Source organism: Alternaria ethzedia (genome assembly GCF_023757985.1).
Source record: "Alternaria ethzedia strain BMP 0044 chromosome Unknown scaffold_35, whole genome shotgun sequence".
NCBI lineage: Eukaryota > Fungi > Ascomycota > Dothideomycetes > Pleosporales > Pleosporaceae > Alternaria > Alternaria ethzedia.
In genome coordinates, this window is record NW_026056228.1 from 275,143 (window position 1) to 289,530 (window position 14,388).

Genomic DNA, 14,388 nt, shown 5'->3' on the forward strand with positions numbered 1-14,388 from the left:
TGGATGACTCTTGGGATGATGCAGGGGCGCCCGGGCGGGAAGCGGGATTGTAGCGCGACGCGACTTGTGGATTGACGCGCCTTGACCAGCGCTTTCACCATCTCGAAACGTTTGGCGCATACGACCATCACGATGCATTCCCAATAACGAACAGCCATCAACTATACATATACGATAACAGAACGCCCCAAGTACCGCCATGGACGAATCGCCACGATCTTCTAAGCGGAGAAAGCTCGACACCCCGAAGCGCACCGAATCGAGCCCGTCAACAAAGCCGTCTACCAGGAAAGCCTCTGGCAGGCTCGCAGCCCGAACCACGACGAATACGAACGGCGATTCTGCACAGAATGCGGAGAAGAAGCCAGCGCCAGTGCGTAAAGGTCGGGCGCTGAAGGGCGCAACAAATGGCACTGCGACAAAGCGTGCGGCAGAAGAAGAGATTGACATCTACGACGACATCGAGGGCGCATTGAACGTCGAAATATCCTCACGACCAACGCGGGTCCGCAAACCTTCGCAGAAAGCGCTCAAAGAGAACAACCCAATCGCGGCGCAGGACAAGGAGGAGACACAAACAAACACCCCACCGAAGCGAGGAAAGGGGCGACCTACAAAGGCGGAAGCCGCAAGCCGGGCCGCATTGAAAGAGGCATCGACGGATGCCATTACACCTGCCAAAGCCGCGAAGCCTGTACGGAAGCCGGCTGCGTCGGCGCGCAAACCAGCTGCCCCACGAGCGAGTGCGCGCAAGAAGAGAGACCCTAGTCCTATCCCCGAGGAGGATGAGACGGATGAGCTGCAGAATGAGACCAAAGTGGCCAAGACCTCGAAGCCACGCTCAGTACGCAAGCCGGCTACCAGTACACGAAAGAAGGCAGCAGCCACAGAACCCGAGTCGGAAGAGGCAGTCGCAGCCACGCCTTCCAAGTCTGCCAAGCGACGAAAACCAGCCGCAGAGCAAACAACCATACCGGAGAGCGAGGACGAACTCGGCGATGGCTCTCCCACAAGCAACAGGAAGCTTACTGCTAGTGCACGAAGACGCTTCAACCGCACCGATCACATCGCCAACAACGACGAGGAGCGCTGGTCGAATGCGGAAGAGCAGGTCAATGGCCATGATGAGGATGATATGGAGGTAGATGGGAACAGCATCTTGGATAGTTTGCTGGATCCCACGGAACCCAGTCCCTTCAACAAGCCTACATCAGCACAGAAGGAGAAGGAGAAGCTCGCTCCATCGGCCATCTATAGCGACATTGCACCGGGCCGCGAACTTGATCTCTTGAAAACTATCGTCATGGAGCGTATCACCGGCAAACGTCCCTCGCCCCTGGTTGGTTTAGACGAAGAGTACAAATCTGTACACCAGCTTGTCGAGCATACCATAACGGCTGGCGAGGGCAATTCAATGCTCGTTATCGGAGCCCGGGGTAGTGGAAAGACTGCGTTGGTGAACAAAGTTCTTTCTGAAGTCTCCAAAGACAACGGCGGCCAATACCACGTTGTCCGACTTAACGGCTTTGTCCACACGGACGACAAGATTGCACTCCGTGAGATCTGGCGCCAGCTAGGGAAAGAGATGGATATCGAAGAGGATGGTAGTGGCCCAGGAAAGAACTACGCTGATACACTAGCGACACTGCTCGCTTTGTTGTCCCACCCATCCGAACAGACTGGTGAGGTAACTGACGAAGTCGCCAAAGCCGTCGTTTTCGTCATGGACGAGTTCGACCTCTTCGCTCAACACCCCCGCCAGACGTTGCTCTACAATCTCTTCGACATAGCACAGTCACGAAAAGCGCCCATCGCGGTCTTAGGCTTGACAACACGCATCGACGTGACTAACAGTCTCGAGAAGCGTGTCAAGAGTCGATTTAGCCACCGCTACGTGCATCTCAGACTGGCAACGACATTTACCGCGTTCCAAGAAACATGCAAAGCATGTTTGTTAATACAACCTGAACAACTGAGCGTCGAGGAAAGAGGTATACTAGAAGGTGGCACCAAGACCACGCCAGCCAGGAAGGGGAAGAAGGGCGATACGAAAGAAGACGCACTATCCCAGTGGAACACCAACATCTCCGTAAGCCCATCCCACACACTCCCTACCAAACCACAACCCAGCTAACCTTCCTGCAGAAACTCTTCTCAACCCCCACCTTCCTAACCACGCACCTAGCCCCAACCTTCTACCTCTCGAAATCCGTCCCCAAAATCCTAACCACCTTCCTCCTCCCCACCGCCACCCTCTCCCCAACCACGCCCTTCACACCCACCACCACCCTCTCGTCCCCAGACTCAAAACTCACCCTCATCCCCTCTCTCTCCCAACTCTCCCTCTCCCTCCTCATCGCCGCCGCGCGTCTAGACATCATCCACGACTCCGACACATGCAACTTCAACATGGCCTACGACGAATACGTCACCCTCGCCAGTCGCGCGCGCATTCAATCGGCGGCAGGCGGGCTGAGCAGTAGCAGTGGTGCGAGTAAAGTGTGGGGCAAGGATGTGGCGAGGCGCGAGTGGGAGGGGCTTGTGGAACTGGGGTTGTGCATGCCGGTTTTGACGGGAGGGGCTGTGGGTGCGTTTGGGATGGTTAGGTGCGATGTTAGTTTGGAGGAGGTGGGGGAGGTGTTGAGGGGGGTTAGGGGTGGGGATAAGGGGTTGGAGAGGTGGTGTCGGAGTATCTAAGTTTTGTTGAGAGCGAGTTTGGGGTATCTGTGTTGGATGGGATGGTGGATGAGGATGGATTGTTGTTTGAATAGCATAGCGGGATGGGGTTGGGTGGGTTGTTCTTTTGATAGGCATGGCATAGCATAGCGGGTTGGCGTATTCGCGTTTTGAAAAGAAGGGCTACAACAAAAGACTACGTTTGTAAGATAAGCATAGATCGTATATTATCATTTCAATATTGAATACGTTGCCCATGTTTTCCCTCCACGCTTTACAGCTTCCACAACACCCTCCTAACACCCCCAATAACTAGCCCACCGACTCTTCCCGCCCAACACCCCCACAAACTCCCTCGCTACAACCCTACTCGTCTGCTCACTCGGATGCAACGGATCAAACCACATAAAACTATCCGGACTATCCGTGCTCGTACAATTACTTCCCTGCTCATCACAAAGACTCTCCACTCCTTGGACATTCAACGGCGCGCCCGTCCCGTTCAGATAGCTAGATGGGTTATAGTACATATCCGTCATGAGCGCGTTGACGTCAAAGGAAGCTACCTTGGCATCTTCCCAGCGCTCTTCAATCTCCGCGGCAAAGGGCGTGCGGTAGGCGTAGACTTCGTTGAGAGCTGCGACGGTGTTTTGCATGCGGCCGTGGACTTCTGTTAGGTTTTTCCCGGGGGTATCGGGGTAGTATTGCGTTGATTGGAGGCCGCCTTCGCCGGGTTGTTGGTACTGAGGCAGGAGGTTAAGCGGCGCAAGATTCATGACGACGAAGTAGCGGCCGCCGTTTTCGTACAGGCGGTCGATTTGCGAGTATACGCAGTCCATGTAGTCGGCTACGGTTTTGTTCGGGGATTGGCTGTCGGTTAGGAAGGCGCCATTGCCGAGGTCGTTGGTGCCGATCCAGATTGCGTAGACGGTGGAGGAGGGCTTGCCGGTGAAGAATTGCGTGCCGTTGGACGTGGTGGCCGTGGAGTCGGCGATGAAGGCGGGGAGTTCGTAGCCCGCGATGTCGGGGAAGGGGGCGTCGATGGCGGAGAAGTAGCGGGGCGTTATTTCGTTGGAGCATACGGCGCCTGAGACGGCGTAGTTGTAGAGGTTGGTTTTGGAATAGATGCTGGCGTATCGCGCCCAGGAGAGGCCACCCGAGGCTGTTGCTAGACCCTGGTGTTTTTAGCACAAGTTGATAGGCAATTATGCTTGACGATTGACTTACCACAGGCTGTTGCCATGCCACAGGTGGTGCAGAACCATTGTTGTTGATGAAGTATCCCAATCGGTTCTCATCCGTGTAACTATCGCCAAACGTCACCAACGTCTTGAACTTCCCATCGCGCCAGCCCCCTGCGACTCCGCCAGTAATCGCTAAACTAGCGACGAGTAATCGAATTGACCAAGAAGACACCATTGTGAGATAGCCTGGTTACCGGTGACAGCATCTGCGCCGAGAAATACACAGGTACTTATATCGCTAAACAGGCGGACGCGGGCGGGAATTCTCCAAAGCACTAGCCATTCCTTTCCGCCGACGCATGGGGCTAAACCAGGTCGGCAAATATTTCATGATGAATTGCAGCTGGTACGCGGGGAAATTGGGGACGCGAGCCCGGTTGTTCGTGGAAATGATGCCGGTCGCGGGAACTATACGCTTTATGGGTGTGGACGGTCTGGGATCAGGCTAAACAGGTGTGCATTTTCGATCCGAGGCTGGTGTCGATGAACCGGAGATTGAAACCTGGGCCAATAACAAGCACGTCGCATTCTCGACATGAACTTGCATTGACCGTGGTCTTTGTGTTGATGTCTGTCAGCGATACACTGACAGCTTTCGATCGGTGATGCTCGATATGTCATCGCTAATTTACGCGCCGGATTGTCATCCTAAGGCACCGTTGCGACCATCCATGAATGCGTCGAGATCACACGTGGCCGGTGGGTCTGGGGCAGACTAGATCTGGGGATGTGTAGTGACGTCGTTGTTGCTTCATAACGTTCTGGTGTGTCGGTCGGTTGCCGCCGAGCGTGCTTAATGTTCCTCCAGCCGAGGTCTCGATGCACAAAACCCGGGATCGCAGTGAGAACCAGAGTTCGGCGAGATGAGCGAGATTATTGTATGCCGCATGTCGTTCACACTAGTTCATGTGTACAGTCTGCTGAGGTACGAAGGGCACATTCCAATGTCGAAGTTCTTGCTCGGACACTTCGTGGAAGGGGTGCATTAGAAGAATGGCGCAAGTAAGTGTTGGCCTGTCTCATCGGACGATGGCCCGATCGTGTGTTGTCTTTATATGCTTCTTCTGGAGCTGAAGGCCGTGGATTTGTTTTTCCTGGTACATTTTCGATCTGTCGCTAGGATGCTCAGATCGTGTACTGAATGCGGATCGACATTCTGACGAAACAACCTTTGTGCACGCCAATACTGACATGGAGGTGTCTCGCCTCGAAGCCGTTGGTTCCTTGACCGTGCCCGCTTCCCCGGTGCACGCGTCTTGCGCAGGCTATCGCTGGTGGATGCGTCTAACCATATTGGACCAAAGCACTCGATAGTCCAACGTCGATAGCGGTAGTGCTGAGATGGGAACAACACCGTATAGAGTTTGTAGCGAGAAAGCAGAGACTTCATGTAGCGAAAACTTCGGCAAGCCGAAGCCTGACACAATTGAGGGGACTCGATGCCGATGAAGCGGCATTCGGCTGTCTCGTCGCGAAGTCGCAAAGGCGTTGGCGTCTAGCCAGGAAAGCGCCCCATTAGAGCGCGTATCTCGGTACCAGACTGTCGGGGAACTGGGCTGCAGAGAAGGGGAGAGGTACCGATTAGACCCCATCTGCATCGGACGGCCGTGTTTACGCCCCTTCCTTCTCGATCCGTGGGAGCAAAGACGCAATCTCGACGGTTGACGTAGGTGGTGTTGATCTCGGGAGCGTGGTGGTTCCTTCCTCACGACGAACCCTCACTCTTCGGGGCCTCTAGCGTCCCATAGCCTGGTCCCTGTTCAGTCGCCCCACCTTCCCTCGTGTGTTTGACCCTCTTTACCTTTCCAAATTCTCATCCTCATTCCATCTGTGCATGTATCGCAGCACCCGTGCCGATGCTGTGCTCCCCTGCTGCATACCATCTACCGATTCGCCCCATCTTCTGTTTGACCAGCAGTCCCTCATCGCGGTCTGGAGCTGACTATTTGCAATGGGAACAGCTTCCACGATGCTACAATCACGCGCCGGTCTCCTTGTCATCAACTCGACAGATCCGTGATGGCATAGCACGGCAGCACCGCTGCGTCGACCAAAAGAATAGCTCCTGCAATCGGCGCCGTCTCTTGGCCGGAGGCAGTGACGAATGTGCTTCTGGGTTGCCTTGAGTTGAGAAGCTTGGAGGAACGGAAGGCACGACTGGAACCCTCACCACGAATTCTAACCTGGAACTGTGAATGTTTGGAGGATGTTTGAAGTGCACATCAGCCCGGCTAGTTTGAGAGCAGCCTGTTGACAGCTACTGGACAAGGTACAATCGCATTCACTACCCGAATCTGAGCATACAAGTCTGACTACTACAGGAAGAATCTCTCTCTACCGCCTATGTCGACCGACCCTCTACACCTCGTGCGTGCAGAAGCTGCATTATCATACGTCCTGCGGCATCTACTATACGCTATGTAGCCCACATTGATGCGAGGCAACGCACACGACATCACCGAGTGCTCTTCCGGCCCCTGGCAACATACCTAGAAGCGGATTAGACATACTCCATAAAACAGGACGGGTCATCATTACAACTCAATGTATAGGTTCAGTTCCACATTCTGGAGCTCTGCACGAACTTCCCGCATAAGGTCTTCGAATTGCGCAGCTGTCCAATCCAGTTTCGATGTGAACGGCCACAGCCCAAGTGACTCAAGGAGGTCACCAATCATCTGGATGGATGACGCGTAGTCAGCACATACCCACCTTCTACAACTGGGACGCATACGTACTTCGACAGAGTCTCTACCGATGCTAGCTTGGGTCTCATCTGTATATCGACTGTCAGTACTGCTCTTCAGTAGGATGTTTCGGAGTACTGGGTAATGGCCAACCGCAATGAAAGAACCATTCCCTCCCACGATCGGACAACATTGAAAAGGTGGACTACAACGGGAGACTCACTTTTCGACCAGTCACCTATATGAAGCTGCACTATGTCGACGTTGACGTCTCGATATCTGTTGTCAAGCAACAGCCGCTTCAACCGTCGACCTATCCGCGGGTCACGGTCCATGTCCGCCATGGCGCCCTGGTATTCCTGCCACCATCTTCGCACAGCATTCTGATCCGTAAGACGTCCATTGTGCGATTGGATAATCGGCAAATACTCCATTATCTGCACCCAACCTCCCGGCCGTAGCAATAACCTCATATCTCTGATGTATCCATTCCATCTGCCGCTCTTAATGCCTGGAAACACGAACCGCGAGTGGATGAGATCGTAGTGATTCGCTTTGAATATTTCGGGATCACGAAGAGGATCGTTGAGGTTATGAGCGACCAGATCTAGGTTCTCGGGTCGGTCCATCTGCCTAGACATGGGACGACTGCTCAGTTTTCGTATCCGCATGCCCTATGTACAGGCTTAACTCACATGGGGAAGATATCAAGAGCAGTTACCTGAGACTGTCAACACGCTACGATCGATACGAGCCACATTGGAAGTACCAATCTCATCTTATATGGCTGTCATGGGGTCAAGTACGCACCTCACAATCCTCAAACTCATCTGCGCATTGGACAGCCCAGTCTCCACCGCCGTAGCCGCACTCCAATATCGCTTCGGGATCCCCCACTGGTATTCGAGGGGAGAACAGTCCATCGCCGAAGATACGGGACACAATTTCGTGCTGAGCTGTCAGTCTGCTCTCTTCGCGGTCATCGAAGGCCACCGGGGCGTAGTAGACACCCTCGTCGAGGGATGTTCTTTGGAACTCTCGGCCGTGGACGCTAACTGTTTCTGTATCTTCGCTCATTGTTACTCACGTCTCGAAGAACACGGCAGGATACGCAGGCAATAACGAACGATGGAACGGGCGGCCCAAGATGAGTTGTGGTGTATGATGGCGATGATGCGGACCTCATGGAAACAGCACGACGATAGCCCGACGCTGTAGACTTTGCGATCTGCATATCGCTGTGAGCTGGCAACAAGCTCGGCAAAGGCGCAAAATTATCCGATATCGTGGCGAGAGGAAACGTCACTAAAAGCAGGCTGACGAAGTGGCCGCAAGTCTCGAATCACAAATGACCAAGGTTGATCACATTCGATCTCCATAAAACCAGACGCTATCTCTCCAGCTTGTCTCTGAGCATCAGGACAATCCCCACGATTCGGTGACATATGTAGCTAGGGAGGCTACTGCATCGGCGGGAGCAACATCCGTTTTGGAAGGCGGAAAGATGAGCAGATCGTTTCACTGCTTCCATTCAACATCCTACTCGCTAAGAGTCGGATCAAAACGAGGCGTGTCGCCACTGCGGACTGGCAATCAGGGGTCCACGTCTCCCGTACAAAGGACTCATCCGAAGACCTTCACAGTCATACTGCTACGAAGCATCATCAAATCTCGTATCTGGCTCGTTGCAATTCTTGACACATCGGCATATGTGGTAAATGTCCAGCGTCAGGTGAGACAGGGGCAGGCCCACCTCCGCCTACCTGGATTTTCTTCACTAGGACATCTTTGCTACTCATGTTAGACAAAAATGCCACCGGAAGCAATTCCGCTGAACCAGAAGCGATTCGCCGTGAAGGCAAGCATTGCTTGCGCTAGTGTATAGATTCGGTCGTTGAAGGGCACGTGGTGCATGCCCGGACGGATGGCCCCGCTGACAGTCTTCTCGAAAAACGACACCGCTGACATGGCCTCGGGATACAGGCCCATCAAAGCCAAGCCACAACGTCATTCCTGTGGCTGTTGGACGTGTACGTTATGACTGGACGCAGCGCCTAGGGGTTCCCATTGTCGCCACGGCTATCAGAATCTTCGATGATTACCAGGCCAGGTGTTGCAACCCTGCTGCCCTGTGCGTTCATTAATCCATGGATCTTAACATGACAGCTGCCGGTTGACAACTATAGGCTTAGTGTAGCCTACTCTCGGCCAGCTACATGTTTAGGCAGAGAGCATGCCGCGCAATATTCTCCGACTTTCTTTAACGTAAGGACGACAACTTCACACGGCGCCGATGGGTTCGTAAGGGAAACAGCCAATCAACACCTCCGCATCACAGCCCACGCACATTCGATGGATGCGATGGATGCGATGGAAACTCCACATGTATGCAAAGACGCACAGTCGTCGGAGACGGACCAAGCCCCCCACACGACTTTTGGCCTGTCGAGATGTATACGGTTTGTTGACGCGACACTCGTTGTCATTTGATCACTCAGGGGCGCCAGAATCTGGATAACGCTGATAGCAGAGGCGTTCTAGCAAAAACGTAGCCTTCAGATGTCGATTTCGACCAGAAATCAACAGGCATTTGTTTCGTGACAAGAGAAAAGTTCATCCGACCCGGATCAAGCAAGGAAGATGAGACGCACGGGTTGCACCCACCCGCATCTGTGGGGGTTTTCGAGCCCACAATCGCACATCGAAAATCTACATCCATATGATTCTTGAGGCTGGTATGTCGGCGATGATTACTACTCCTATAACGCCTCCTCGCGAGCTTTTCCCGTTCCGTATTCGGCTATGTCATCGACTCCGATGCGTTAGAAAGTAGTGCATCATATGGGCACCACAAGCAGAAACTTTTCAACAATTTCACCTACACCGGAAGAATTCGCGGCTTGTTCCTACGAGAAACTCTTGAGCACCTGTGTCGACCGAAAAACGCGACTCAAAGAGATGCGAAATTTATTTCCGGCCACAAACTGAGCAGACTATTGTCGTCTGCCTCACTATACAATATCCGTCATGTGGTAGTCGGTGTGATGTCGGTCATGGTAGCGTCCGGCGCACATTCCCCTGCTCAGTGTCTACAAGTCTTTGACTCCGCTAATTCGACGCCTTACACCTCTACTCAATGACAGTAATAAAACACGGCATGTAATAGGTGCACTACAGAAGATCTCAACGCTCGGTAAGGTAGGTACGCGAATACCTACGGCGGTCAAGTCCGTCAACGGGCCGAACCGCGCATGATGGAAGCCAGCGTAGCAAGAATGGTACCCAGGACGCTCATGTACGAAAGCGCTGTGGAGTCTCCCGGCCTTGACTTTGAGCGAGCGAGCAAATGGCCGGCAACAAGCGGTGACGATGAGGGTCTGGATCCGCGTTGCCTTCGGCATAGTGCAGATGTTGAGTGGGTTGCAATGATCCTGGAGGAGAATCGTGTTTGCAAAGGATCGATGATGTCGACTGTGCTTAGTCGGGTGATAAGGTTTGGGCCTGGCGTGTGGGTATTTGACTACGTGGGCTTGCTGCGCTTGAATAGCAAGCCTAGAACAAGACCAAAGTTGAACAGCAGGCTCTATATTATCTGATTCAGCAATGCTCAGTAGGTTGAAGTCAATCAGAATGCCATCACGCAGCATGAAGAGGTCTACGAACTCCTCTGTACTGGACATACTACTGTTGCTAGTGGGCTATTCGGTGTATTGTTCGGGTAGGACGCCCATCTTCTGGTAACATAACCAAGACGAAGAAACCGTCACTTGCAGTGCATGGTACAGCTGTGATGGAAAGACACATCCCCCATCGCATCTGTTCCGTTTCCAATACACCACGATATCGCGATATCTAGGACGCGTACGATACGTGTTCGGGCCTCACGCGGCCCATTTCGCAGCCCCACATCCGCTCAAGAATCATCATCTCCTCGAACTTCTCCAGCCAAGACTGCACGCTCTGAATATGCGAGTGTAATATTGCGCACTTTCTAATCACTATCATGTGATGCCCCGTACTCGTCCAGCTGATGATGGGGAGCAAGACGCGGACATGTGAAAGCGTGAGGTGCACGGTGCGCAATCCCCACACATGACCAACTGCCGTCGGGACCGAGGTAACTCGTCATCATCAACAGCTCGGCTGCTTTCATGAGACACGACCGGGTCAGATCGCGAACGACCTTACTTTTGAGCCATCCTCCACGCATCCAGCCACCTATCCTCTCATCCTCACACTTTCCAAATCTTGCACCTTTCTACCGTGGGATCTTTGCTGATACCCATTTGACTTTACAAATACCTTTGTTGCTTGCTTGCATAGGAGATTCCTCAAGCGCAACTTCTTTCCGCGAAAGAACGAAGGGGTAGCCTCTTCCAACAGCACAGAGAACACATCATGGCTGCGCAGGAGCTGCGATATGATGGCCAGACCGTTGTGGTCACGGGCGCTGGTGGTGGTCTCGGTCGCGAGTATGCTGTCTTCTACGGCAGTCGCGGCGCGAACGTCGTTGTGAACGACTTGGGCGGCAGCTTCAAGGGCGAGGGCGCGGGCTCAGCGGTATGTCTCTTCAGCTCTAGTCCTTCATTCACTGCTAATTCACCCGACAGGCCGCAGACAAGGTCGTTGACACCATCCGCTCCGCTGGCGGTAAGGCGGTCGCCAACTACGATTCGGTCGAGAACGGAGAGTCCATCATCAAGACTGCTATCGACACTTTCGGTCGCATTGATATCCTCATCAACAACGCTGGTATCTTGCGCGATGTCAGCTTCAAGAACATGAAGCAGGCAGACTGGGATCTGATCTACCGGGTCCACGTCCTTGGAGCATACAAGTGCGCGCATGCCGCGTGGCCATACTTCAGGAAACAGAAGTACGGAAGGGTGATCAGCACTGCGTCTGCTGCCGGTCTGTTCGGATCTTTCGGACAGACAAACTACTCTGGTATGCACATGCGGTTTGCGAAGAGATGAATGTCTGCTAACTTCCACAGCTGCCAAGCTCGCTCTTGTCGGTTTCACCGAGACACTCGCAAAGGAGGGCTTGAAGTACAACATCCTCTGCAACGTCGTCGCCCCGATCGCCGCCAGCCGAATGACCGAAACCGTCATGCCTCCGGATGTTTTGGAGAAGATGAAGCCTGAGTGGATTGTCCCGCTCGTCGCTGTCCTTACACACAAGTCATCCACCGAGACTGGCGCTATCTTCGAGGCGGGCGCGGGTCACGTCGCCAAGCTACGATGGGAGCGAGCATCTGGTGCTCTGTTCAAGGCCGACGAGACCCTCACACCCGAAGCTGTTCCAGCCAAGTGGAAGGACATTGTCGATTTCTCCAAGGCCGAACACCCACAAGGCCCGGCGAACGCGCTTGAGCTCCTCGAGCATGCCAACCAGCTGCCACCCAACCCCAAGGGCGAGCCCCTTGACTTCAAGGGCAAGGTCGCTCTTGTCACTGGTGGAGGTGCTGGTCTAGGTCGCATCTACTGCTTGCAGTTGGCGAAGCGTGGTGCCAAGGTCGTCGTGAACGATCTCGTGAACCCCGACAACACCGTCCAGGAGATCCAGAAGCTTGGTGGAGAGGCTGTTGGCAACAAGGGCGATGTTCAGGACGGTGAGTCTGTCGTCAAGACCGCCATTGAGACGTATGGCCGCATCGACATCCTGATCAACAACGCGGGTATCTTGCGCGACAAGGCGTTTGCCAACATGACCGACGAGCAGTGGGACATCATCCACAAGGTTCACCTGTTCGGTACCTACTCCTGCACCAAGGCCGCCTGGCCTTACATGCTCAAGCAGAAGTACGGCCGCATCCTCAACACCACCTCTACCAGCGGTATCTACGGCAACTTCGGCCAGGCAAACTACGCCTCAGCCAAGTGCGGTATCCTCGGTTTCTCCAAGTCCCTCGCTCTTGAGGGCAAGAAGAACAACATCTTCGTCAACACCGTTGCTCCCAACGCCGGCACTCAGATGACCCGCAGCATCTTCCCTGAGGAGGTCGTTCAGGCCCTCAAGCCCGACTACAACGCTCCTCTCGTCATTCTCCTCGTTTCCGACAAGGCTCCCGAGCCAACAGGTGGTCTATACGAGATGGGCTCTGGTTGGTTTGCGGCGACCAGGTGGCAACGCTCTGGCGGACACGGCTTCCCCGTGGACGTCAAGCTCACTCCCGAGGCTGTCCTCTCCCAATGGGAACGCATCACCAACTTCGACGATGGCCGTGCCGACCACCCCTTCGACAACGCTAGCGGTCTCAAGTCTATCATGGCGAACATGGAGAACACGAGCAAGAAGAGCAAGAAGGAGAAGAAGCCTACTAAGAGCAACGAGGAGGTCCTCGAGGCTCAGAAGAAGGCCTTGGCTGCTAAGGCTGAAGGCACACCCTTCGAGTACACCGAGAGGGATGTCATTCTTTACAGTAAGTCAGCCTCATTCCGTATGAGTAACTACAACTAACACCATCTGCAGACCTGGGAATCGGCGCCAAGCGCACCGACCTGCCCTTCGTCTACGAAGGCGACGAGAACTTCCAAGTCATCCCCACCTTCGGTGTCGTCCCCCCCTTCAACGCCGAACCCCCCTTCTCCTTCGACGAAATCGTCCCCAACTTCGACCCGCGCATGCTCCTCCACGGCGAGCAATTCCTCGAAATCCGAAAGTTCCCCATCCCCACCGAAGCCAAGCTCGTCGCCGTACCCAAGCTAGTCGAGGTCGTAGACAAGGGCGCCGCAGGGCTCGTCGTATACGGAAGCGTAACCAAGGACGCGAAGACAGGCGAGGAGATCTTCTACAACGAAAGCACAGTCTTCATCCGCGGCTCTGGCAACTTCGGCGGTCAGAAGAAGGGTGCTGACCGCGGCGCCGCAACAAAGATCCACAAGGCACCGGAACGCGCACCCGACACCGTCGTCGAGGAACGCACAACCGAGGAGCAAGCTGCTATCTACCGTCTCTCCGGCGACCTCAACCCCCTACACATCGACCCCCAGTTCAGCAAAGCTGGCGGCTTCCCCACACCCATTCTGCACGGCCTGTGCAGCTTCGGTATTTCCGGTAAACATGTTCTGCAGACGTATGGTCCGTTTAAGAACATCAAGGTTAGGTTTGCGGGTGTTGTGCTGCCGGGTCAGACTCTCATTACCGAGATGTGGAAGATGGGTAATACCGTGCTGTTCCAGACTAAGGTTAAGGAGACGGGTAAGCTGGCTATTAGTGGGGCTGGTGCGGAGTTGATGGGTGGTGGGAGTAAGTTGTAGATGTGAGGGAGTGTAAGAGAGGGAGGTTTATAGGTATTGATGGGTGTTGATGCCTTGTTGTATATATGTAGTGTTTATGTTATAAGTTCATCTTCCCAAGTGTGTGTTCAATTTATAAGCCTCAACCATGACCTCCGCTTTTGTTCCACACAAGGCCCTTATTCGTTCCACAGTAGATGTTCTTCCCACGCCGGCCGGCGTATTTTGGGAGGAGGAGGAGGCTTGAAGTCACTCGGTTCAAGATGGGTCCCGTAAAAAGGGTCTCCCCGACCCAAATGCGGAAGAGCATTAATGAAACTGTTCATGTTGAAGTTGCTGTTATCGCGTAGATTGTCTTTCTCGGGCTCGACATCATCATTAGGATCGTACTCCGACTCGTCGGAATGTTCTACATCCGCTACGTTGCTAGCTTGATGGTAGACCTTGTGTCGTGAGCGAAGCCGGCTGTCCTGTCTGGATTGAAGAGTCGTGTTAGTGTGTGTGTGTGTGTGTGTGTGTGTGTGGGTGGGTGGGTGTGTG

At 54.0% G+C, this 14,388-nt stretch overlaps 5 protein-coding genes across 5 annotated transcripts; 2 read left to right on the forward strand and 3 right to left on the reverse strand.

Moving 5' to 3' along the window:
• Positions 1-199: 199 nt before the first annotated feature.
• J4E87_009493 (uncharacterized protein) lies at positions 200-2,697 on the forward strand (the record flags this gene model as incomplete). Its single annotated transcript, XM_049381069.1, has 2 exons — positions 200-2,089; positions 2,146-2,697. 2 exons carry the CDS (start codon positions 200-202, stop codon positions 2,695-2,697), a joined length of 2,442 nt encoding a protein of 813 aa, XP_049229290.1.
• Positions 2,698-2,972: 275 nt separating this feature from the next.
• J4E87_009494 (uncharacterized protein) lies at positions 2,973-4,095 on the reverse strand (the record flags this gene model as incomplete). Its single annotated transcript, XM_049381070.1, has 2 exons — positions 2,973-3,851; positions 3,904-4,095. The coding sequence occupies 2 exons, from the start codon at positions 4,093-4,095 to the stop codon at positions 2,973-2,975; spliced, it is 1,071 nt and encodes a 356-aa protein (XP_049229291.1).
• Positions 4,096-6,454: 2,359 nt separating this feature from the next.
• On the reverse strand, positions 6,455-7,684 carry J4E87_009495 (uncharacterized protein; the record flags this gene model as incomplete). The annotated part of the gene is made up of 5 exons (XM_049381071.1): positions 6,455-6,598; positions 6,659-6,696; positions 6,831-7,240; positions 7,303-7,328; positions 7,418-7,684. The coding sequence occupies 5 exons, from the start codon at positions 7,682-7,684 to the stop codon at positions 6,455-6,457; spliced, it is 885 nt and encodes a 294-aa protein (XP_049229292.1).
• A 3,321-nt stretch (positions 7,685-11,005) lies between these two features.
• FOX2 (bifunctional hydroxyacyl-CoA dehydrogenase/enoyl-CoA hydratase fox2) lies at positions 11,006-13,869 on the forward strand (the record flags this gene model as incomplete). Its single annotated transcript, XM_049381072.1, has 4 exons — positions 11,006-11,167; positions 11,218-11,554; positions 11,604-13,031; positions 13,082-13,869. 4 exons carry the CDS (start codon positions 11,006-11,008, stop codon positions 13,867-13,869), a joined length of 2,715 nt encoding a protein of 904 aa, XP_049229293.1.
• Positions 13,870-14,027: 158 nt separating this feature from the next.
• On the reverse strand, positions 14,028-14,318 carry J4E87_009497 (uncharacterized protein; the record flags this gene model as incomplete). The annotated part of the gene is made up of 1 exon (XM_049381073.1): positions 14,028-14,318. A coding segment is annotated over one exon (291 nt), but the record flags the coding sequence as incomplete, so codon positions are not given.
• Between the last annotated feature and the right edge of the window lie 70 nt (positions 14,319-14,388).